This window comes from Hypanus sabinus, chromosome 22 (genome assembly GCF_030144855.1).
Source record: "Hypanus sabinus isolate sHypSab1 chromosome 22, sHypSab1.hap1, whole genome shotgun sequence".
Classification (NCBI taxonomy): domain Eukaryota; kingdom Metazoa; phylum Chordata; class Chondrichthyes; order Myliobatiformes; family Dasyatidae; genus Hypanus; species Hypanus sabinus.
In genome coordinates, this window is record NC_082727.1 from 43,731,138 (window position 1) to 43,757,280 (window position 26,143).

The 26,143-nt window shown below is 41.2% G+C and overlaps 1 protein-coding gene across 1 annotated transcript in view; it reads left to right on the plus strand.

Annotated features, from left to right (window-relative positions):
- Nucleotides 1-21,179, plus strand: part of LOC132379569 (cilia- and flagella-associated protein 46) — a 236,555-nt gene extending 215,376 nt beyond the window's left edge. Inside the window, exons 58-60 of the mRNA XM_059947632.1 lie at nt 1,531-1,667; nt 15,387-15,503; nt 17,464-21,179. Coding sequence (XP_059803615.1) covers nt 1,531-1,667; nt 15,387-15,503; nt 17,464-17,618 — 409 coding nt within the window. The 3' untranslated portion in view covers nt 17,619-21,179. The remainder of the gene's footprint in view (nt 1-1,530; nt 1,668-15,386; nt 15,504-17,463) is intronic.
- The last annotated feature ends 4,964 nt before the right edge of the window (nt 21,180-26,143 follow it).

Consider the following 26,143-nt stretch of genomic DNA (forward strand, 5'->3'; position numbering starts at 1 on the left):
ATTCCATAAGAAATTTAATATTTATGGTCAAAGCAATGCATTTCTTGACCATGTACATTTTATTAATTAGCTCTATTAACTATCTTTGAATGGAGACACTGAAAATATCTCCATTTAAGTTTTTTTTACTGCAGAGCAACCAAGCTATCTCAGCAATAAAAGATTGAGGTAGAATGTTTAAATGTTATTCCAGGCTCAATTAATCTCAATATGTTCACTCAACTCATTCAAATTCAAATTTAATTATCACTCAACCATACATGAATATAGCTGAACAAAACGGCATTCCTTTGGGGCCAAGGTGAAAGACATACACAACACATTCAAAATAGTGAACATAAAGACATATATATAGCCGAAGTCCCTGAGCAACATTTCCCATATATTGACGGTACAGTTTCCAGCAGAGTGCAGATGCTTGCAATCTAGCCTATCATTCCAGCAATCGAACACTGGAGGACAGCACCAGTGGGAGAGGCCAGCCCCCAAGCAAGCACAGATGCCATGCTACACCTACTCTGGTGTCTCCTCCCCTGGACCTCAGCAGTAGGTAAGCCTGTGGCTTGAGGCTTAGTTTTTGCTATAACCAAAGTCATGCAGCTCCCCTGCCATTTGTCACGCCACCAAACAAGGGAGAAAGGCCTGCAGCATCTTATATTATTGACATCCAACAGGGTCTTATGATTGCAAGAGAAATGTCCGAGACAATCACCCATGCTTACGTTACATGCCACCTTCATGAACCAACTCTGATGACATCAATGCCTTCCTCTGGCAGGCAGCAACATGGTCTGCACCCAGTCCAGCACCTCTGCCAACAAACATCTCACTGATAGGGTAGACCTGCAGTACCCAAAGTTCTTGGAGTGCAACATTGTCTTGCTATCATAAAAAGGCACTTCATAAAAGGAAAAACACCTTTGGTTGTCCCCCGAGACGTTACTGCATCCGAACATGCCACCATCTTACCAGAAGTACTGATCTCAACCCACATCCCAGCTGCTTGTAGATACCAGGAGTAAAATGCAGATTCCCACAACTCTTTGGAGATTACCTGTAGAACAAGACATGGTATTAAAGATTTTTTAAAAGATTAGCTTTATTTGTTACAGGTCATGGAAACATACAGTGAAATGCTTTATTTGCATTAATGGCCAACACAATCCAAGGTGTGCTGGGGGCAGTTCACACATTTTGTGGCCAATACAGCACGTCCACAACTTACTAAACCGAACCCATGTGTCTCTTGAATGTGAGAGGAAAACAAAGTACCTGGAGGATTCCCACACGGTCACACTGTCCACCGACAGCGGTGGGAATTGAACCCAGTTTCCTGGCACTGTAATAGCATTGCACTAACTGTTATGCTACCATGCCTTAAGCTTCAAAAATATTCCTAATATATAATTACTGAATTGTGCTTTGCTTCACTCTGAGCAGTGTATCTTTTAATCTGAAAGAGTGTATTTTCATCACTAATTCATTGTGCAACTGTTTTATAATTTAGTTTTTGTTCATCTTCTTTGGCAGTGCATTACATTTGTCAGCAGAGGGGCAAATGGATACAGCAATACTCCTAAGCCTGACTGGTGTTCGTTCTGTTATGCTTAATCAGTGGTATAGTACACTTCAGGACAATGCAGTGAAGTTTAAGAAACTGTCAAAAAGTAAGTATGTTTTAAACCAGATTTTTGCCTATTGTCTTAACCTTTCTATAGCTCTTCACAAACTCTTATGTCTTCTTCATGGATTACTTTCCTACCTAACCTTATATCATCAGCAAATTTAACAATCCCATTTTCAGTGCTTTCATCTACATTATTTCATAAATCATAAAAAGTTGATTCCTTTGCAGTGATCCTTATGGCCAGTTATTGCCAACCAAAAAAAAAAAACCCGCTCTCTTTTTTGATTATACGGGCAATTTTCTATGCTACTCACTGCATATGTACTACATCCTGAGTTTTCACTTTCATCAGTAACCTTTAATACAGTATCACATCAAATATCTTTTGGAAGTCTAGATATAGGAAATCCAGTTGTTCCTCTTTATCCAGATGCCAAGTTAAAGAATTGGGAAAAAATAGATAATTCTTTCAAATACCCAGCACAATTAAATTTTGCAGCTCATATCTGTATGTTAAATTTTTCACAGTTTGATATTTTTATGAGTTATGTGAAGAGGAGTAGAATGAGTTGGCAGAATTTTCATGCTGCAGCTGAATGCTATACCTGGGAAAAATAAACTGTAATATCATCCACCCGCTATAAGAGTTTGCTAGTTATTTCTTGTATAAGATGATGAGAGGCATTGATCATGTGGATAGTCAGAGGCTTTTTCCTGGGGCCAGGATGGCTAGCACAAGAGAGCACAGTTTTAGAGTGCTTGGAAGTAGATACAGAGGAGCTGTCAGGGGTAAGTTTTTTTTACGCAGAGGGTGTTGAGTGTATGGAATAGGCTGCCGGCAACGGTGGTGGAGGCAGATACGATAGTGTCTTTTAAGTGTCCTGGATAGGTACACAGAGCTTAGAAAAATAGAGGGCTATGGGTAACCGGAGGTAATTTCTAAGGTAAGGACATGTTCGGCACAGCTTTGTGGGCCGAAGGACCTGTATTGTGCTGTAGGTTCTCTATGTTTATTGTCATGATGTTAACCATATCTAAAAGATTTGATCTTTATTCTGTCACATCCTGTAGAGTAAACAGAAACAAAGAATTTTGATCACAAAACATGAGAAAATCTACAGATACTGGAAATTCAAAGCAACACATACAAAATACTGGAGGAACTCAGCAAGTTAGACAGCATCTATGGAAAAAAGTAAACAGTCAATGTTTCGGTCTTGATGAAGGTTCTTGGCCCAAACCATCAACTGTTTTCTCTTTTACATAGATGCTGCCTGACCTGTTAAGTTCCTCCAGCACTTGGTATGTACTGCAAAGAATTTTTATGTTGCTTCATTGAGGAAGAACTTCTCGTCTTAATTGTCCAGAGGGAGTGATTGCTTTTGTATGTGATGTAGATTAGTTTTTTCTATAACCAGTTCCTAAGTCACAAGTGAAAGTTGAAGAAAAGCTGTCATGTTGGTGAATATAATTTCCAAGATGGTGGCACGACACAGCTTGAAGCGGCCACTCTGGAGCTGATTATCTGTTATTTGTGAAGTGGGGTGCCATGTGCAATCGTTATCGATTGAAAATAGACGTGGGAGCATGGAGGAACATCAGGAAATCTCCAGGAAGACCTTCTTTGTTGCTGCTGTGAGGTCCGGGACTCTGCTGGGAAGAAGAGGCCCCCAGTCCTTGAGGTCGCGTTGCCAATGGCCGTTGGTGGGGCTGTCTTAATACACTCTGCCGAGGATGTTGCTGGGAGAAGCTGTGCAGGAGGGGATGGTCGTTGGCTTGGAGGCTTGACGAACTTGGAGTCCACTGTGGTAAGGTCTCTTTCATTGTGTGCTGCATCTGCAAGGCTGAGTCAGGTGGCACCGTGTAAGTCCATAGCGGGGGTATTTCCTTCTGCCGCCGGCGTGGGATGGCGAGTCTGTTGGGACCCTCGGGAATTGTGGTGATTTCTTTTGAACTTATAGTCCTTTAACATCTTTGGACTATTTTTACTGTGACCATAGTCTGTTTTATATCAATTATGCTATTGTTTGCACTGTTGTAACTATGTGGTTTTGTGCAGGTCTTGTAGCTTTAGTGTTTGGTCTTGTTTGTCTGGTGGATTTGGAGCTCCTTTCCGGGGAATGCGCTAAGACGGTAGCACGATATTAATACGCAGCAGCCTCTCCAGATTCTGGATTGGGGATTGCCAAATGTTATGTGGATTTTCTGGTGTAGTCTGTTTTGTCATGTGCTTTTGTGATATCATTCTGGAGGAACGTTGTCTCATTTTTTAACAGCATTGCATTTGTGGTTTCTAAATGACAATGAACTGAATCTGAATAAGGATCATTATTGGAAACTGATCACCAAAGCAATATTTTGAGCAAAGAAAAATCAATTAAGGAACACCTAGAAATTTGGATTCTGTTTTTGTTTGCCTCTTCCATAGGGGTAGTTATTCAGCCTATTAAGCCAGTTCTATCATTCAGCTAGATCATAGATCATATGTTATTCAAACATTCAAAAATACTCAACAATGATACTTGAGAAAGGCCTGTGTAACGCACTCCTGATAATTAATTCCCTTTTTCCTTGTTTGATCTATTGGGGCTTGGGAAAAGAACTAAAGACTTTATTTTTGAGCCTTTTTTTAGTGGTTTCCACCTGTTCTTTGGAAAATGATGAGGACACAAAGGGCTAATAGTTGATTTGTATCTGTCATCCATGGAGTTTTAATGGAGCAAGGTGTGGGGGGCTGTTCTCATAATCTCTGTTACTGACTGGCATACTAATTAATACAACACAAAAGCTATTTGGCCCGTTGGGTTCATACCATATCCCAACATTAGTCCTGTTTTCTCCTTTCCTTATTTCCTTGCAACCAATTCTCCCTCACATAGCTCTTGCCTTCCTTTGATTCTTCGCTTCTTGCACTTGTGGGTATTTATAACAATTAATTAACCTACCAGCACATCTTTGAGATGTGGATGGAAACCAAAGTTACCAGCCTTGAAGTGAGAATACAAAATCCGTAGGGTTAACACTTGAGGTCAGAATTAGACGCAACTCCCTGGAGCTCTGGGCAACAGCACTAACTGCTGCACCACTGCACCACCACAGTTTACTTGGAATCTTAGATTTTGGCGCCTTTGCTGATAGAAGGCTTGCAGAAGTCCTGTGCCATTCCAAAAGTCTTATTGCTTCTGATATTTTTGATCTGAGGTTTTTCGAAAGTCAAGAATGAGGCTTAAAACTTGTTGCTTATGGTCATTTGTTTAATTGCTAAGAGAAGAAAGGGATTAGAAAAGGAGAACAGCAAAAGCAGAACCTAGTAGTGAGGGAAGGTGAAGTGGAAAGGAACTGATCCAACATGATCTAGCTACCTTCTACCAATTTGTTAGCAGCAATAAATTCCATTCAAATTTTATTGCTTGAATCAACCAATGAGATAGGCACCATTCAAGTAATGTTGATATGCAAAATACAGCCAGGAAAATATTGAGGAGCTTTAACCATTAGGAAGCACACTGAACAATTGCATATACATAGCATAAAATGTTAATCTGCAAGGAAAATAACAATTATACAGCCCAGCATTCCATCTGATTCTAAATCACACACTCAGAATCATTACATTTGAAAATTCAGAGGCAGATAAACTTGTGATATCTATGTTAAATATAAAATGATCAAAAATACACCTATGTTATGAAATATGAAAGAGTATTTATAAGATTATGGCATGCTAGGTAGATTGTTCTTGCAAGTAGGCACACTTACGTGAGTTTGAACTGTTCCATTAATGATTGCCCTTATACAAGAAAAAATGTTAATTATGATAAGACATATCAGGAAAAATATTAGGACTTGTAATATTGAGTAACCCTAGCTTCCTAGACTTAAATTAATCCAATCTAAGAAATCCCATCAATTAGATTGATGAATTAATTCTGTTTCTTTAAGAATACAATCAGCCAAATATGTTTTGTCTTCAGACTTATCAGTTATTCAAGTATAGCACTCCTTGCCTATAACTGCACGTTCCCCCCTTCACTGCTAAGAGAAGATCTAATGCCATTTGATTTTGAAGAACCATCTTACACATGTTGTTACTTTTTCCAAGGCACCTGCATTGTCTTGCTTGCTCTTTCAAAGGCTGTAACAGCATTTTTAATCTCTATTATACTTCTTGCAACACCATAAATTTGATGTAAAAATTTGGAATAAAACTGATGCAAAATGGGCTCCTTTTGAAATGTCTTGTTCACTTCTAGACTTGGGATGTAAAATAAAGTTTGTGAATGTTTGATAGCAGGAACAATATATAGCCCAAATAACAAGATCCTAGCCAATTACGTGAAAGAGAGATATCAGGCCCATTTCCACGTATAAGATACTTATTGTTCCAGGAACATAGACCTTTTCTTATTAATTGAGAGGAACCTTGTTGTACTGTAATAATTTTCTGACAGATGTCTAGTCCTTAATCAGAGTTTTTGTTATGTGTGTAGCGGTGGCTTTCCTTATTGAAATAACTTCCACCCATCATGAAACCTTATCCAGTATTACCAGTATGTCTGAGTATGCTTGACACTTTGTCAAAGTTATGTACTCCACTTGTAAATGTAAAAATGGGCCAGGTGGAGCAGAAGCACTCAATTGCAGTAGCTTTTTACTACTCCAGGATTTGTTATCTGGATGTCATGCATCTTTTATACATTTGTCAAGCTTCATCCTAAACTTTGGATTTCACTCTGCTGATCACCTTTTCCACTCCAATATGTCCTAAGGAGTGTATCTGCTATGCCAGATAAGCAATCAACTTAGTTGAAGCTGCTAGTCTATGACTAGTGTTGTATCCCCATGCTCCATCACTGCGATTTCCCATCAAGAGCTACTTTTCCTGGTTAGAGTGTTGAGCTTGCAGCTCTCAAATATCCTGTATGTCCACCTGTGACACAGAGTTCAACTTCATTTCTATAATTTCAGTTGCCATGTTCAAGGTACTTTTTAAAGTTTTATGATCCTTTTCAATTATTTAATTTTATTTCTTTTGCCCTTTCCCATGCTACCTTTTTTGCATTTTTCATCTCCAAATGCATTTCCATGGCTTTCCATTGCAGTTATTTTGGAGTGGCTTTTACATTTTAATACAGCAGCTTCTGACTACAGTAATACGATATTCATGAGTTTTGTACTGGTTGGCCATTTTTGATTGGAGTATCTACAGCCATAAGAAATCTCTTTTGTCTCCATAAGTTTCCAAAATCATGAACAACTCCAAAAGCATATCAAAAACCAGTGTAGATATTAGCTGATCTTCCTTTTGCCACCTTACAGGCTTTAATCAGAACTTTCAGTTCTGCTTGTTTCGCAGAGGTATTGGAGCCATGCTTCCTGATATCAGCTCCTCAATTTCAGAAACAATGGCCCATCCAGCCATTCAAATTTCTCCTTCAATTGTAGAGGAGTCATTGGTGTTCAGAATCCGCTCTGGGCTCAATAGAGGGATTTCTTTGTAATAATCTGTATCTTCATGGCATGTTATTATTCTTGCACAGTCATAGTAATCTTAGTCTAAAAATAATTAAGTACATTCACTTCCAGTTAATAAGTTCAAATATGTCTAGTTTTTGCTCTATCAAGGCAAGCACGGGCTTCAGTCATTTTTTTTGAATGTCACGATAGTCCACTGTATCTAAGGTTGCTTGACAAGCAAATTAGTATTATTGAATTAGGATCTTCCAAGCTTTGTGAGGCAGGGCAATGAACTTACTGCTGAGCTCATTTATGTTGTCCACCTTATTTCCTATATCTACAGCTTCTAGTCCAATGTCCTTTCTTAAGAAAAAAGTGACTTTCTGTTTTAGAGTTTGGCCTCAGAGTCTGAGTGTTGTAATGTGCTTGGTGAATTCCAGTCCCACTGTTTCTATTGGTTAATGGATGCTGGCTGTTGACTCACCGGCAGCAGCTGAGACTGCTGACTCATGGTCTGTGGCTGTTGATCAGCAGGTAAATGACCCACCTGTAGTGATCTTAATTGGATTTCAATATCCCATTCCACTTGTTTGGCGGCTTGCACTAGATCACAATATAGAACATCGACTTCACTCCAACTCAGTTTTGTCAGCTTCATCATTTTGGTGATAGCTGGTTTCAAGTCTTCCATAAAAGTTTACTTCAGGGGACCATATGTACAGTCCTCCATGCTAACTTTTATTCCCTGAACTCCTGATAACAAACCCCTTGCCCTGTAACATTCCTCATATTCAGAAATATCCTCAGAAATCTTTCACTTTCAATCGTTCTCCTCCAATCAGTCTGTATTGGGCCTATTCTTTCAGCCACCTCTTAGTAGCATTTCAACTATCTTGTATATTTTGTTTATTATCTCCCATATTGTCATCAATTCTATGAGTCAGCTATCAGATTTGCTGAGAAGATAACATAGTAGTTAAAATTTGTATGCCATCAATTTGTGCAGTTTGTATATGTTCTTAATGTGTTGAAACTCATCCCATGTCTTCAAACTCCTTTTTTTTTTAAGGATGTGAAACCTCTTTGGAGCACTCTTCGATGGTGGTTGATGGAAAACCATCTGTCTCCTTTCATAGGTTCCATCTTCAGTCCTATGTGTCTTCACTTCTTTGATCTTTATTGGAGCCAGCCATGACATAACTGCCAGTCCTATTGTTTCATCATTGTCATCTTCACTAGAGGTTGCTGTAGAGTCCATGTCATGTGCATCCTCAGAGTTTGGATGGTGCTGCTGTCTTGGATGACTATCCAATGTAGGGGGTGTTTCTCAAAGAGAAGCATCACTGGCAGGACCGCCCACTTGGGGTCCCTGCTGGGCTTTCATATGCTGCTTCAGTTTACTTCAAAGCTCCACACAATGCACTTCAATTTGATTACACTTAACATGTTTTTTTCACTCATTCAGCTAATGCAAAAAATAGCACTTCAGACATTTTACCGTCTTTATCATACTGCTTTTGTAGTTCACTGTGTTTCCCTTTGCTTTTCCAATTGTGCATTTAACTTCACTTGTCCAGTTAACTCACAAATTTGATTCTCAAGCTGACCACATGTTAGTTTAAACTCAGATTTGTTCTTCTCACTCAACATGCTCGCATTTTCTTAACTGTAATAATACAGCTTACATCCAACTATTTGTTTCCTTATCCCAAAGAATTCTCTGTATCTTTTCCCATACTTTCTCAATATCATGCAAAACTCACATTTCATTAAACACAATATTGATGGTATATTTCATCCTTTTTTCATTAATGATATCAAATTGAAATGTTTTATTCAGATAAGAACTCAAATGCTCAGTTGTCTGTTCACACATAACTGGAGATATAGCTCCCCCTTTTACTGTGGTGGGGTACACACCTTTTTGTCTTAATTCAGTCACATATAACACTTAATTTGTATGTACTTTTTATCACTTGGACTGCGATTGAAATTTGTTGGTGTCAAAGTATTATTGGATTGCAATCAAAATTATTTTAGGATTATAATTGAAACATTGTTTTAAGATTGCAATTGGACTTTTAGGATTGTGATTGGAATGTTATCTTAGAAATGCAATTGAAATATCATAGGATTGCAATCAAAGTTTTGTAGGTTTGCAATCAATATTTTATTGGTTTTCAAACAATTTTTCCTCTCTAGTTTACAATCTTAATTTTTTAAGCACTAGATCACAATCGGAAGATTTCTTAGCTACTTCACCAGTTTGTATGAACTTAATTTGATCATAATTTTAATATTTTCAGAGTAGCTTTTCTTTGCTCTTAAATGTCCACTAGAGGGTGTATTGAAGCAAGATCCAGACGGTTTCTGGGAGAATTTTAAAAATAAGGAGGAAGATCGTACTGTGGCGACCCACTTCCCAGTGAACTCACAAAGCGGCGCGCGCCGGCATTGAGGCCGGTCCCAAAAAGGGCGCCAAGTCTGCTTCACCAGCAAGGGGAAAAGCCCGCGCGCGGAACGGGACTGTGAATATGCACCCCTACAGCATTCACGCCCGGGAAAGTTAGAAACGGGAAGGTTTTAAAGCGAGGCCGCAAAGTTTGAATAAACAATTGGTGACCCCGACGGCCCAAACAATATTTGGACCGGAGATGAATGACGCAGCATCTGTTCATGCAGTTTCATTAAAACTGCCAAGCTTCTGGACCCTGCGACCTCAACTATGGTTCCAGCAAGCAGAAGCCCAATTCCACATTTGGCAAATAACCTCAGATGCCACACGTTACTACTACGTGGTGAGCTCCCTCGACCAGGAGACAGCCGCCCAGGTTGAGGAGTTCATACAGTCGCCCCCGGAGGACGGCAAATACACTGAATTCAAAGCCCTGCTCATAAGGACTTTCGGACTCTCACGGCGCGAGCGAGCTGCCCGCTTACTGCACCTGGATGGTTTGGGAGACAGGCTGCTGTCAGCTTTGATGAATGAGATGCTGTCCCTGACCAGAGGACACAAGCCCTGCCTCATGTTTGAGCAGGCATTCCTGGAGCAGGTGCCCGAGGACATACACCTGCTGCTGTCTGATGCGGATTTCAGCGACCTCCGGAAGGTGGCGGCCCGGACAGACGTGCTGTGGAAAGCCAAGAAGGAGAGTGGGGCGTCCATCACACAGATTACCAGGCCATGCTCCCGGCAGCAGACCAGACCAGGCCTGGCTGCAGAGCCCACTAACCCCAGAGGCAGGGGTGAGGAGACCAATGAACAATGGTGCTTCTACCACCAGCGGTGGGGCACAGAAGCCTGCCGCTGTAGCCCGCCCTGCAAGTTCCCGGGAAATGCCAGGGCCAGCCGCCGCTGACGGCTATGGCGGCTGGCCATCGGGATAGCCTCCTGTATGACTGGGACAAGCAGTTGGGACGCTGCTTTTTGGTCGACACCGGAGCCGAGATCAGCGTCTTACCTCCGATGAGTTACGACACCCGCAACAGAGAACCGGATCCCACCCTGAGGGCCGTGAACGGCAGCACAGTAAGGTCCTATGGCACCCATATGGTGAGGCTACAGTTCGGCTCCAGCCGGTTCACGTGGGACTTCACACTGGCCGCCGTAGCCCAACCGCTTCTGGGCGCAGATTTTTTGCGGGCTCACAGCCTACTGGTTGACCTGCCCAGGAAGAGACTGGTCCATGCCGAGACCTTTCAGACGTTCTCCCTGGGTGCAGCCCAGTTGCCGGCCCCTCACCTCGGCTCCATCACGCTGTCCGACAACGACTTCACCAGAGTCCTGGCGGATTTCCCATCGGTTCTGGCACCGCAGTTCACGGCAGCCATGCCCAAACACGGCGTACAGCACCACATCCCGACCCAGGGACCACCCCTCCATGCCCGCGCTCGGTGGCTTCCCCCGGACAAGCTCCGACTGGCGAAGGAGGAGTTCCAGAGGATGGAGGAATTGGGGATCATACGGCGGTCCGACAGCCCATTTGCCTCCCCCCTGCACATGGTGCCCAAAGCAACAGGGGGCTGGAGACCATGCGGTGACTACTGCAGGCTGAACGGGGCTACAACACCGGACCGCTACCCTGTGCCGCACATTCAGGACTTTGCAGCAAACCTGCACGGCACACGGATCTTCTCCAAGGTAGACCTCATCCAGGGATACCATCAAATCCCGATGCATCCAGAGGATGTCCCCAAAACGGTACTCATCACCCCGTTGGACCTTTCTGAGTTCCTCTGCATGCCGTTCAGCCTAAAGAGTGCTGCACAGACATTCCAGCGGTTAATGGACACGGTGGGACACGAACTAGACTTTGCTTTCATCTATTTGGACGACATTCTCATAGCCAGCAGTAGCCGTCAGGAGCATCTGTCCCACCTCCGTCAACTCTACGCCCGACTGAAGTGAATACGGCCTAACAATCAACCCGGCCAAATGCCAATTTGGGCTTGACACCATCGACTTCCTGGGCCACAGGATTACTAAAGACCCCTCTGTCCGCTAAGGTAGACGCAGTCCGCCATTTCCCCTGGCCCAACACAATCAAAGGCCTTCAGGAATTTGTGGGTATGGTGAATTTCTACCACTGCTTCCTCCCCTCAGCAGCCCAAAGCATGCGCCCCCTGTTTTCCCTGATGTCGGGAAAGGGCAAGGACATTACCTGGGACAAGGAGTCTGCTGCTGCTTTCGTTAAAATCAAAGAAGCCTTGGCAAACACCGCGATGCTAGTGCACCCCAGAACGGACGTCCCTACCGCCCTCACATTGGACGCATCTAACACGGCAGTCGGTGGAGTGCTGGAAACGCCAGCGGGCCTTGGCTGTTTGGCACTGCATGCACGTTTTCGACTCCATTCACAACTTAGCGCACCCCTCCATTAGGACAACCGTCTAGATGGTAGCCAACAGGTTCGTTTGGCACAGACTCTGCAAGCAGGTCAGTAAATGGGCCAAAACATACATGCAGTGCCAAACAGTCAAGGTGTAGCGGCACACCAAAGCCCTGCCGCAGCAGTTCCACCCCACCCGCTGGCGTTTTGACCACATTCATGTGGATATCGTGGGCCCCCTGCCAGTGTCGCGAGGAGCACAGCACCTCCTGACTATCGTAGACTGGGTACCAAGACGGCCAGAGGCGGTCCCGCTCACAGACACCACCTCCGAGTCCTGCGCCCGGCCATTGATTGCAACCTGGGTATCTCGCTTTGGTGTACCGGCCCACATTACCTCCGACAGAGGCGCCCAGTTCACCTCCAGCCTGTGGTCAGCTATGGCCAGCCTTTTGGGGACACAGCTGCACCACACAACTGCCTACCACCCACAGTCGAACGGACTAGTGGCGCATTTCCACCGTCACCTGAAGTTGGCTCTCATGGCCCACTTCAAAGGGCTTAACTGGGTGGACGAGCTTCCCTGGGTCCTGCTCGGAATCTGCACGGTGCCTAAAGAGGATCTGCACACCTCATCAGCCAAGTTCGTGTATGGCACACCCCTGGTCGTCCCAGGAGAGTTCATACCAGCCCCAAGGGGCAAGAGGAAGAACCCGCAGCAGTCCGGGACAGACTACGCGAGAGACTCGGTAACCTGGCCGCCATATCCACTTCACAGCAGGGGCAGAACCCGACCTGTTTACCCAAAGATCTGCAGAACTGTAAGTTTGTTTTTGTACGACGGGGTGGACACTGGACACTGCTACGAGGGGCTGGTTACGGTGATCAGAAACAACGGGTCCACATTCGTGCTGGACATTGGGGGGAGAGAGGAGGTTTTCACGGTGGACCGACTCAAACCGGCCCATGTGGACTTGGCGCAGCTGGTCGAGATTCAGGCACCACGGTGTAGAGGCAGACCTTCCAAACAGGGACCGACCCAGAATGAGGACATTGGGGGGTGTATCGCCGGTTCTGGGGGAGGGGGTTTATGTGGTGACCCACTTCCCAGCGCACTCGAAGCAGCTCACAAAGTGGCGCACACGGGCATTGACGCCAGTCCCAAAAAGGGCGCCAGGCTTTCTTCACCAGCGAGGGGAAAAGCCCACACGCGGGATGGGACTGTGAATATGTGCCCCCTACAGCATTCCCGCCCGGGGAGGGCAGGATCAGGAAGGCTTTAAAGCGAGGCCGCGAAGTTTGAATAAACCTTTTTTAGGAAAGGAGAGTAGTGAAAACACAGCATAGTAGCAAGCAAAGACAAAAGCAAAATAAGACTGATAGAATGTGATTTAACCTTCATATACCAATTTGTTAGCAGCAATAAATTCCATTCAAATTCTGTTGCTTAAATCAATAAGATGGCCCCTATTCAAGTAATGTGATACCCAAGAAACTTTCAGAAAAATACAGAGGAACTGTAACTACTAAGAAACACATTGCATGATTGCATATTCATAGGTAATTATCTAAAAATATTAACAAGCTTGTGGTGAACTATGTGCCTGTCTGGACACGCCCCCTTCTGACTGCTCCTGTGGCTCCTCCCACAGGCCCTGTATAAAGGCGATTCAGGTCTAATCCTCTGCCTCATTCTCCAGGATGTAATATGATGGTCACTCACTGCTGGTTCCTTCTTCAGTCAATAAAAGCCGATAACTCGCCTTACGTCTCAGTATGAGTTATTGATGGTGCATCAAAGCTTAAGAAAGTTAAACTACAAAGAAATTAACAATTCAGCTGTCTAATCCAACAAACTTCGCTTAAGCTATTTTTACATCAATTGATCAATGTTTCAGTCAGAATTCAGACTGAATTTCATCGCTCAACACCTTTAATGCATGCTTTGAAAGGGAGAATAAAACTACACCTGCATGAGACCCACAGCTTTTAGTGACCCTGTGATCTCACCTTGCAGGCTGATGTCTTGACATTCTTCAAGAGCTTAACCCTTGCAAGGCATCTGGTGTACTGAAAACCAGTTATGATCAACTGGCTAGAGTATTCAGACATCTTCAACCACTCACTGCTGTGGTCTGAGGTTCCCATCTGCTTCTAAAGGATAACAACTATTCTGGTGCCCAAGAAAAGCAGGGTGATTTCCACAATGACTATCTCCCAGTACCACTCACGTCCACAATAATGAAGGCATTTTGAGAGGTTGGCTCTGACTAAAATTAACTCCTGCCTGAGCAAGGACCTGGACCCATTGCAATTCACCTGCAGCCATAACAGCTTCACAGTGGATGCAGTTTCATTGGGTCCATTTAGCTTTGGAGCACAAGACATACATCAGGTTACTGTTTATCAATTACGGCTCAACATTCAACACCATCATTCTCTCGCTGCTAAAGAAAACAACCTTCAAATCCTAGGCCTCTATACCTCCCTCTGCAATCTAGATTGGCTGGTTAAAGGGTGTTGATCAACAACCTCATGCTTAATGCCAGCGAGACCAAGGAAATGATTATGCTCTTCAGAAGAGGAATTGGGGAAAATGCACACCAGTCCTCATTGAGTACTCAGTGGTGGAAAGGTGAGCAGCTTCAAGCTTCTGGTTATCAACATATCAGAGGATCTAGCCCAGGCCCAACACATTGATGTAATTATGTAGAAGGCATGCTGGCAGCTCTTGGTTAGGAGCTTAAGGAGATTTGGTGTGTCGCCATAAACTCTTACAAGTTTCTATAGATGTATGGAGGAGAGCATTCTCATTGGTTGCATCATGGCCTCTTATGCAGATTCCAATGCAGAGGCTGCGGAGGGCTATAAACTCAACCAGCTCTATCATTGCCATAACTCTCCCATCATGATGACATCTTCAAGAATGCTTCAAAAAGCGCATCTAGCATTAAGAACCCTCACCATCCAGGTTATACCCTCTTCTCCTTACTACATCAGGGAGGTGGTTAAGGAGCCTGAAGAATTAGGAACAGTTTCTTAACCTCCACCATCAGATTATTAAATGGCCCATATAAACACTACCTCATTATTTTTGCACTCTTTATAGATTACTATGTCTTTGCATTGCAGCTGTAAAACATCACATTTCATGTCATAAAGTCAGTGATAATGAATCTGATACTGACTGTTCACTTTCATTAATTTGAACTGCCCCAATTAAAGTTGACCTGAAAGCCTATAGGTGTTAGTGATTTCCTAAGCTCTATTCCAAGTAGTTGCCTGGGCATAGGCAGGAGTTGGAAATTGCTATGGTTATTTTAAATAATCTGGAACTGAACACTAATACAATCTGGGGACAGGTTAATATATTGCAGTTGGTTGTGGTATTGCAACATGGTGTGTAAGTGGAGTGGGAGGAGGAAAGTTAGCTTTAGCTTTCTGCTTTACTCAATGACTACATTTTCTTCCAGATTTGTTGGAACTAGGGAAGACAACTGGTCAAACAATTCTTGAAATTGCCAAAACTGGAAGGAGAAACATTTCTAAAACGGATACTGAATTTTCTTCTGAGAATCCGTTTATTTCAGGTATGTTTCATCTATAGTATTTAATAAACCTAATCTTCAATGTATGCAGATGAATTTGTAATTTCTAAATTGACTTATGGTCTAAAGAGACAATTAAATGCCATGATTAAAGTAGTTTTTTTTATATGCAATATACCTGAAAGTATTATGTTGCTTTAGCAATTTGATAAGGAACTGGTAATAATTATGGATATCAGTGTTTGCTGCATTTGTAAACATCTGTTTGATTCTTGAGGGAAGCAATGTGGTTAGACCACCAGTGAAATCAGAAGAAAAGTAAAGCTTGACTTTCAAGAGTAATTGATCATTATTAGGCCGCAAAATTTTGAACAAGAGGAGATACGTTATCCATGTTCAAGGAATTTTCGATCCATGATTCCATGTGTTTACTTGAACAGAGTCCCACTCTAATGTCAGCCAAGTTTCTAAATTGGCTGCTGTTAACTGTCACAAGGCTACCATCAAGGTTTAGGTTTAGTGGTTGAAGTAAATAGAAAGTAGCATGTTTGGAAAATATTGGAAATGGTCAAAATCTTTGGTAAAATGGATTTTACTTGCCACTTATAGTGCAATCTCTTTATCATTAGAGGGGTAAAGCCGTTTAGGTGATTGCCTAACTAAGACCTTCAGTTTAGCCAGAGGTATAGATTTGCTTATTATTCTGTATTCCACTTCCAAAATGCTGGAGGAACTCAGCAGGACAGGCAGCATCTAGGAAAAGAGTACATTCAACATTTCGAGCCAAAACCCTTCAGCAGGACTGGAAATAAAAAGCTGAAGAGTAGATTTTATTGTAGAGGAGAGAGAGTCAATATGAAGAGGTCAAGCAGGTGACTTGAAATAAAGTGCGAAGGGGTTTGTGGATTCATGGAGCCAGATGGTGGGGTGGGGGGGGGGGGGGCGGGGAGATGAAGGTAGACACAAAAGGCTGTGGAATAATAGGTGGAGACAACAAAGAGCTTTAGATGCTGAAACCTGATAAGTAAGGCTGGCGATAAATGGAACCTTGTAAACGAGAGCTGAAGGGCAGATGGAACCAGCCGTAGGAGGAGAATAGCTGAGTAACGGAGGCAGGGGGGGGGGTGAAAGGTAGGGTTGGAAGGAAGTGGCGTGACAGAACCAGAATGGATATTAAGGAGAGAGAAAAGATAACAGGTTTCTTGAAATCTCAGCCCAATTAGTCTATTCTTACAACATTAACTTTGTTTCTCTCACTGTTCATTTTATCTAAACAGCTGGTATTTACGGTATTTTCTATCTTGCACATTTCTAGAATTGTGATCCAGTATTTATTATTGCTTTTTAACTCATCCGTTCAAAGACAACTGATGCTTGCAGGCATTTGTACTGTCTTGAGTGGGTCTAAGAACTAAACTTTGCTGTCATAACATACCCACAGACACAATGGAATTCTGGGCTGAAGCTCTCTCCAACCCTTAAAATAGATTGTAGCTGCCTGCCTTATCAAGGACTGACTTTATCCCTCTCCCTTCTTCTTTTCTCTCCCATATTACCCTTGCACACTTTGTTTGCCCAGACCATCTGCCACATCCATTGCAAGCCTTGGAAGGCAAATTTCCAGTTTACCTCCTTGCAGGTAGATGAGCATCAGCTAGGGATACTCCAAGTCACAATGAGGGAGATTGAGGATTCCTGACACTGGATACCTTCCTGTGTCAGGATTGTCTACATTCTTCAACTGCCTCTTCCACATTCGATGTTGAACATCTTATGGGCAGTATTCTTGCCACTCAGTCAAATTCATGGACCCAACTATATACAGTAGGATTTACTGATATAGCTATACTGGCAACACTCGCTGGATTATAAAAAAACAATAAATAAAATTATGGTGGATAACTCATTTTCTGCTTTCTTGTTAGCAGTAATGGAATTTTAACTCTAGTATGGTGCTTGGTACCCAGTGGTAATAATGTTTTTATTTACTTAATCCAAACAGGATCCAGGTTTTCCACCGTGAATGATAGACATCTTGGTTCTATATCTGAGGATTCTAGCGACGAGGCAAGGAAGTATCACCCAGAAGAATATATGACTCAGCAAAGTGCTTTTAATTTCATACTCTATGGACTGCCAAATCTTATTGTCACCTGAGTTGTTACAAATGAAGTACTAAATTTCTGAGTATATATTGTTGCAAATCTTTTAGAATTTTCAGTGTTAACTTCTAAAAATACAGAATTCAAGTAATTTTAATATTTCTGTTATGCATTTTAAAAATATTTTGGTTGGATTTATAAGATTTCAATCAGCAGTTCTTATTTTTAACAAGTTTATTGTGTGATTTTATTTTCCATATTGAATGTTTTGGCCTAAATTTTCTGGTTAATGGAATATTTCATATTCTATTATTTAGTAGTTTGAAGCAATGGTAACAATTGTGGGAGCATAGCTATATTTTCTCACTGGATTCTGAAAAAAAAAACAATAAATAAATGATCAAGTATTTTGCATCAGTCTTCTCTGTGGAAGACACTAGCAGTGTGCCAGAAGTTCGAGAGTGTCTGGGAGCAAATGTGTGTGAACTTGCTGTTACTAGGGAGAAGAATCTTGGGAAACTGAAAAGTCTGAAGGTAGATAAGTCACATGGACTAGTTGGTGTACACCCCAGGGTTCTGAAAGAGGTGGATAAAGAGATTGCAGAGATGTTAGTAATGATCTTTCAAGAATCAATTGATTCTGGCGTGGTTGCAGAGGAATGGAAAATTACATATGTAACTCCACTTTTCAAGAAGGGAGAGAGGCGGAAAGAAAGTATAAGCCAGTTAGTCTGACCTCAGTGGTTGGGAAGACGTTGGAATTGATTGTTATGGATGTGGTTTCGGGGTACTTGGAGGCACATAATAAAATAATCCATAGTCAGCATGTTTTCCATAAGACATAGGAGCACCAACCTGATTTTCCTGATCTACCTGCATAATGAAATCCCCCATGACTATCATAGCATTCTACTTTGACATGCATTTTCTATCTCCCATTGTAATTTGAAGACCACATCTTCACTCATGTTTGGGGGTCTGTAAGTAACTTCCATCAGGGCTTTTTTTTAACCCTTGCATTTCCTTAGGTCTGCCCACAATGATTCAACACCTTCCAATCCTATGTCATCTCTTTCTAATGATTTGATTCCATTTCTTACCAACAGAGCAATGCCATCCCCTCTGCCTTCCTGCCTGTCCTTTCAATACAATGTGTGTCCTTGGATGTTAAGCTCTCAGCAAAAATCTTCTTTCAGCCATGACTCAGTGACGCCCACAACTTCATAGAGGTACAGTCGTACATGCCAATCTGTAACTGCGCTACAAGTTCATCTACCTTATTCTGTATACTGTGTGTATCCAAATATAACACCTTCAGTCCTGTATACACCTTTTTTGATTTTGCTCATCTTTTACATTGTAACTCATCCTGTTGACTGGAGGTTGATGACCAGTGGTGTTCCACATGGGCTGTTCTGGAACCCCTTCTCTCTGTTATTTTTATGAACAATTTGGATGAGAAAGTGGAATGGTGGGTTAGTAAATTTCCAGATGGTATGAATTTTGATTGTGTTGAGCATAGAAGTTTGTTGAGGGTTACAACAGGTCATTTATTGGATGCTAAGCTAGGCTGAGAAAAGGCAGATGGAGGTCAAGTGTGAAGTTATTTACTTTGGAAGGTCAAAATTGACCGATTGTTGCTGGGCGGCACAACCTGAAGGCCCTATTCTTCACTGTATCTCTACATAAAAAATAATTTTAAAAATAAAGATTAGTAAAGTGAAATAAAACACTGAGCTGCCTAACTTTTCTAGAGAAGAACAAATTCAATTTTTGGATATTACCTTAGAGATGGGATTGTGGGATGTGCTAAGGAAAGAGAAAAGTTGAGGAAAAGTTGATGGAAACCCTGGTAGAGCAGTATAGATTTTCAGCAGATGGAAGAAGTTTGGACAAGGAGGAGAAGGTTTTTGGAAGAGATGCAGCTAAAACAGGAAGATAAGTTTAAGGTGAGCACTGAGAAGAGTAAATGTTAGAAAAATGGAATAAGCAGAAGTTATGATCGAGATAGCAACAACAATGTAGAACAGGTATGTTTGATGCCATACAGATAATTACACAGTACTATCACAGACCTGGGCTTGGAGGCAAACAGGATGTTATGAAAGGACTTTATTGATATAATTGAAAGCTGTCATATTTTTGATTATCAGTGTTAACATGCATATTATAATGTACGGATAATGGGACAAAAGAAGGTCACTGTTGGTGGGAAGTGTACATTGTACATAAATAATGTACAGTATAAGGGAATTTTGCTACATATGAAATAAATATTTTAGAAGTTCAATGGGATTCACAGTGGACAGGAGCGAAGGACAGATAGGTTTATGAGCTAAAAGGAGGGGATTTGGGAATTGTGAGGAATTAGTATGAAAGGAAAGTGAATAGGAAGGAAGTGGGTGACTCATCACATAATTAGAAGTAACTGAGATAGCTAGACAGCAGGTATGGATTAACTGTCAGTCGAAACTCTGTGTCAGTGTATAAAAAGATCTCACCTGCTACTGGGGCCAGATGTCACCATGAGAAAACTATAATAGTTGGGCCCAGAGTTAAAGCTGATAAGTGCTGGAATGCGTGCAGTCACTGCTGAGTTGCATATTGGAATTATGCTGTTAACTCATTGAAGGATCTTCGCAGAACCTGGAGCTGTTCTTTTCCAGCAGGCAAGTTACAATCAGTCAGGTTTCAATATTTATAAGCATAACTATTTGACAGTCAAAGGATCATCATTTATTTCAGCAAATATAAAATAACTGAATGCCCAAATATCCAATTTGCAAGCTTAGACAGCTCTCATACAAGTTAATTTTGTGGCCATCAAAGCCCACAAACTGGTTCTGGATGTTTATTATTCAAAGGCAGATGAATAAGATGGTGCCAGCAAATAACACAGCCTAAGGCAAAGTCCTTCGGACAGCTCACAAAACTACTTCTTTTACTTCTTCTTCAAATATAGTTCTGCTACTATTGGAACCTGTGACTTACATTTTAAATTTGTGTTTTCGGGCTGATTGAGTGATCTAGTACTCAGAGGGAGTTGGATGAGGTTTTGAGTGGAGTGTGCACCCTGGAGGCCAAGAAACCTGGAGATGGAAAGTGAGCCTAGGAGTGATTCTATTTCTTGCCACTGCTGCTGATTGAAGTGTCAAGCAAGATTGAAGTCAATGACAAGAAGGCAAGCAGGTGTGCCTGTATTTGAGCAGTCTATCTCTCCTTCTCCTTCTTCTCACTCACTGCTGCTGGAGGAAGGTGCCTGCATGTGACTATCTCTCTCCCTCTCATCCAGTGTGGATTACACTCTGTAGTTCACATTATAATGTGTTTCAGGTTTCTGGTTATTTTTTTAAATTTTCATTTTGCACGATTTTGATCAGAGAAGACTGGCTCTGTAGCACGCAGACAACAAACGACACAGCGATGAACTGAACATTCCTACACTGTTTCAATTACTTTATGGTTTGATGTTTTATATTTCACGTTTTTCACTCTTTTTTTGCATTTGTGTGTTTTGTTCTATTTTTTATGCATTTGGTGTTTGATGTTTTTCTTTGAACAGGCTTAATGCTGCTGTTTTGTGGTTGTCTGTGGGAAGATGAATCTCAGTTTTGTATACTGCATACATACTTTGGTAATAAATGTACTTTGGATCTTTGAATCTTAATGGGCTTTGGTAGTAATCTGACTGCTGACAGCTCATCTGAATAACTATTTGATGGAACAGCAGTGGAACATGAATAAGTTGTCATTTTGTGAGATGGGATCACTTGTGATCTTACCTGTGCCTTTTCTGCTACCTGTCACCCACCAAGCCCTACCTGTTGCTATTCATTGTTTGACAGTAAAGACTGAAACCATATTCTCTTGCTTCAGAACTGTTCCAAAGTCATCTCCAAACTATTACAGTACCAGTTAATGGACTTTTGTAGTGCCTCCATAAATACATTAAAAGGTTCAAAGGTTCACTTATTATCAAAGTACATACATATACAGTATTAAACTATGAGATCCATCTACTCCAGATAGTCACAAAACTATGGAAGTCAAAGAAAACTCACCCCGAATTGAAATTGCAATGGCAAAAAAAAGCATCAAATTCTGTCCACTCAGAAATCAAATTGGCGAACTGCAAGAATATCAAGCCCCAACCCTTCTGAACAAAAAAAATCTTACAAATTGTACCAAAACTAAATTGCTCAGAAGGTAACAAAGAAAGGATGGGCAAAAGCACAGAATATAAGCAACAAAAAAAAATGCAAGAAAGTCCAGTCCAGTCCATAAGTCCATTAAATTGCACAATTTTGTTAACCTCCTCCCATGGGGATTCTCCACAAGGGAGAGGGAGACCACTCAAAAACAGAGACAAAGCAGCGAGGGAGATGCCTGTCACACACAGACGTCTTATCCAGCAGCTTCAAGCAATAGATAGGCTGTAGATCACAGACACCTTAACCGGCAACAGCAGGAGATAGGCAGTCACACACAGATACCTCACCTGACAGGGATCCACCATAGAGGCACGTCGGCCGTGCTGAACACTCGCTCACTTTCAGCATTCTCATGGATCTTTCAATTTTCCTCAATTCTTTCATCACTGATTGATGGATGCTTTAATCAGCAAAATGGGGTTGATCATGGGTTTGCACCCCATCTCTAAGTTTCACCACAAGACCCGCATTCATCCCCTGGAATCTCCAAACTGTAGGTCTAAATCTAACAGTTCCGGAAACACATTTAAGATAAAAAGAAGACATACAAGAAATGAACATTAGATGCAATACATTTACATCAAATAAGTTGGTAACTTATTTGCAATGCAAATACAAGTATATTATAAATCTCTAACTTCCTTTCACTAACTACACACATTTTTCACAATTATAGCAGACATTTGATTTCAAAGGAACAACTGTCTAGTGTAGCACAGATGACTGTCATATTATAATCATTTGGCAAATGGAAATTTGCCCTTGTGTAATTCACAAGTCACTACCAGAAATTTTGTGACATGGAATTTAATTCACTCTCACAGTATTAATGTGAATAAAGTAAATAAACACTTCCATTAACTTCTTGCTGAATCTTTCAAATGACACAGCTCAGAGTTACGAAAAATGATGATATGGACTATTTTCCAGGAACAACCCTCCCTCCCCCCCCCCCAACAGTAAGGTGGGGTCACTTGCACTATGATTTTGGAGTCTTCCAGATAATTTCTCACATTTTGATGTTGCTTAATGCTTTGGAAGGTTTTCTTCTGGATTTGCCTGCTAATTTTATTTTAGTTTCTGTGTCAAATTGGGTTGGATTTGGTACTTCATTTCAGAAAACTGTAGAAGATCCATCTTGCACAAAATTAATAGAAACAGTTGAAGTTAAAATTAATTAGCTAGTTGCGCTTCCTCAGACCTGTTTCTTCTCTAACAGAAATCGTTAGATCATGCATGCTTTCGATTTTATCACTAATTCCATTCAAATTTTTTTTGGTTTTGTAAGCCTTTTTTGACCCCCCCACTGCATAAGTTCTCAAACTAAGAACACGAACAGTTTAATAATATTGCTTGCAATTGAATTCCTTCTGATTACTGTCATAGTCATGTCTTTGGCTAAAGTGCTTATGTCAATTCCATAAGTCAAATTTATTTAAATCAGCTTCTAGCTTTTTCTCATGTCTTTCATTAAAGTGCTACATTGTATATATACTTTGTGACAGTGTACAGTACAAGCCATTTTGTACTTTAGCAAGAAACTGGCCAGCTAATGTTTCAAACTGCGATTTGAATATTTTTGCAACATTTCATTCTAGAGTTTTCCCTACCTATTCGGACAGATCTCTTACCTGTTCATTAGAATTCAGATTATTTGAAAGAGCCTGCATATGTTTGACACCACTCCATTTCATAAATTAAATTGTCAAAAAAGCAAATTAAATTGTTGAAATTCTCCATTATCTTTAGTGGATGTTACCACTCTGTGATCTCATTAGCTCCTTTGCTCCGATGACAATTCACTGTGATGGTTTCTGTCTGTGGCCACATTCTGTCCATACCTGCAACGTTTGTTCTTGCACCTCTTTCAACAGAGGATCTTTCTGGGTCTTACCTACATTTTCAGAGGTAGTTACTGGAAATTTATCATCAGTCACATTTGATAGGTAGATCACATTTCCTTTTGACCGTGAGAGTTCATATGGCATAGCCATAACAAATAATTGTAAAAGCATTCTGTTTGGAACTCGTGCTCAAACTGCAATAGAATAACTGCCCAACTTTGCACTGTCAGCACTCTCATAATAGGCTTCAGTGATCTGGGTCTTGATGTTACTAGTGACTGCTTGTGATAAGGATAAAATTTGGTGGAATTTCTGTTCTCAAATACCATTCCAAGAGGTTTTCTCTCAGCTTGTTCCAAACTGAGCTCACTTTTTCCAAGAATGTAAGAAACAAAGTTGATGGGTTTATCCCATGATTGGTGCTTCTGGTTATTATCCAGCAAGTTGATTAATAGACAATAGACAATAGGTGCAGAAGTAGACCATTCGGCCCTTCGAGCCTGCACCGCCATTTTGAGATCATGGCTGATCAACTACTATCAATACCCGGTTCCTGCCTTGTCCCCATATCCCTTGATTCCCCTACCCATAAGATTCCTATCTAGCTCCTTTTTGAAAGCATCCAGAGAATTCGCCTCTACTACCTTCCGAGGCAGTGCATTCCAGACCCTCACAACTCTCTGGGAGAAGAAGTTTTTCCGTAACTCTGTCCTAAATGACCTACCCCTTATTCTCAAACCATGCCCTCTGGTACTGGACTCTCCCAGCATCTGGAACATATTTTCTGCCTCTATCTTATCCAATCCCTTAATCTTATATGTTTCAATCAGATCCCCTGTATGTTTCAATAAAGCACCTACACCGGAACTTGATACATGGCATGCCAACTTCATCTCATGTAACATGTCATAATGAACAAGGAGGTCTTCAGCTGCTGATCTTTTCTTACAGTCATCACATGTGCATTGTTCCCCATCTATTTCACATCTTTTTAAACAAGGGATGCAATGGAGTGAACACCATCCCAAGAAATTAAATTTAACACTGCACTTTTCCATGATTTCCCTCTGCTACAATTTCAAGTTTTGTTGCATTGTTCCTGCATTCTACTTTTCTTCTTCATGCTATTAACATTAAATTTCATGGTTGCAAAATACATCATTGTTGCATATTAACTTCATTTCATGCTCATCTAATCTCTTGAAAGCATTCTCCAATATCAGGTGATTTTTTTCTTCTGTGCTCATTATATTTTGGTTACACAATATTTTCCCCACAAATGGCATGAAAAATCTGTTGCAAAGAATAGACTACATAGCTAGACTTGTAAAAACAGTGCTTTGTGCATACTTATAGTTGGGTTCTGTTGACTATATTTGTGCACAAACCTGCAAGTCCAATTTTGTGAATATGGTTTTTCTGTTAATTTTACTAGAAGCCTTTCAAAGTAGGTGGCCGATATTGTGCATCATCCATGACTTGGTTTATTGGTACTTTATGGTCTCAACACTGTTCCCTGAGGCAGTAGCATTTCAAGTCAACATATTCACTTGAAAGCCTGTATTGTTAGTGGAATAGATACAATACAATTCCAATTCATTATTGTCAGACTGAGCTTCCAAAGTATGAGGTTTTCCTTTCAGATTTCATTACAAATTCCCAGTGAAATTACTTTTTCCTGCTTGTTCCAGCAATGGATGTAAAGGCTGCTGAAAGTTCTCACTTGACAATATTTTGGCAGTTTTATTCAGAAAGTACTGTAGTGATTGATATCATTGGTACAATGACTGAATTGGTTTGGAAGAAACAAACCAAACCCAGTTTCACAGCCTTGAACTTTGTTGTATTGGTTGTCTGTTGGGGTTCATGTAAGCCAAGGTCTAAAACAGCACCAAAACTGGAAGACAAGGATAAACTCTAATTAAGCTCTTTAACTGACCAGTCTGCTCCTGCTTTCTTCTAGAATAATTCTTTCTACTATTTCCAAAGACTTCAATTCAAATTATTTTCCTGTTTCTGTTTAACATCATGAAAGAAGTTTTCTTTTGCCCTACCTAGCTGGAGAAAATACATCAGCAGTCCACGTGCTTCTGGAACAATCTCAGTCAGGTGTGTTACTTTTTCATGATTGCATATCAAATTCTACCATGATGTCAAAATTTCCTTTAGTCGCAAGTACATTGTTAACATTAGAGCTGGCATTGTCAGTAATCCTAGAAACTCATTTTTAAGAACTATTTTATTTCATTATATAATGAATTGGTTCTCAGTTTCAGTTATAGATATCTAGGTAAATTGCTGAAAGATGTCTGAGAATGCAGGTGGTAGCATGACTCCCTTATCAGACCCTTTGTATCTATAACTAGGATGTGACATGAGTGAAGAGGCTGGTGGTCAGGTTATTGCTGGTACCTCCCAAAAGCCATCCTTTAACTTGGCATTGTAGGTTAAGTATTGAGGGTCCAGCCAAATTTGCATTAGAGCATAGTTGTTCACAAATAATTTGGATGTTGCACATTAAATGT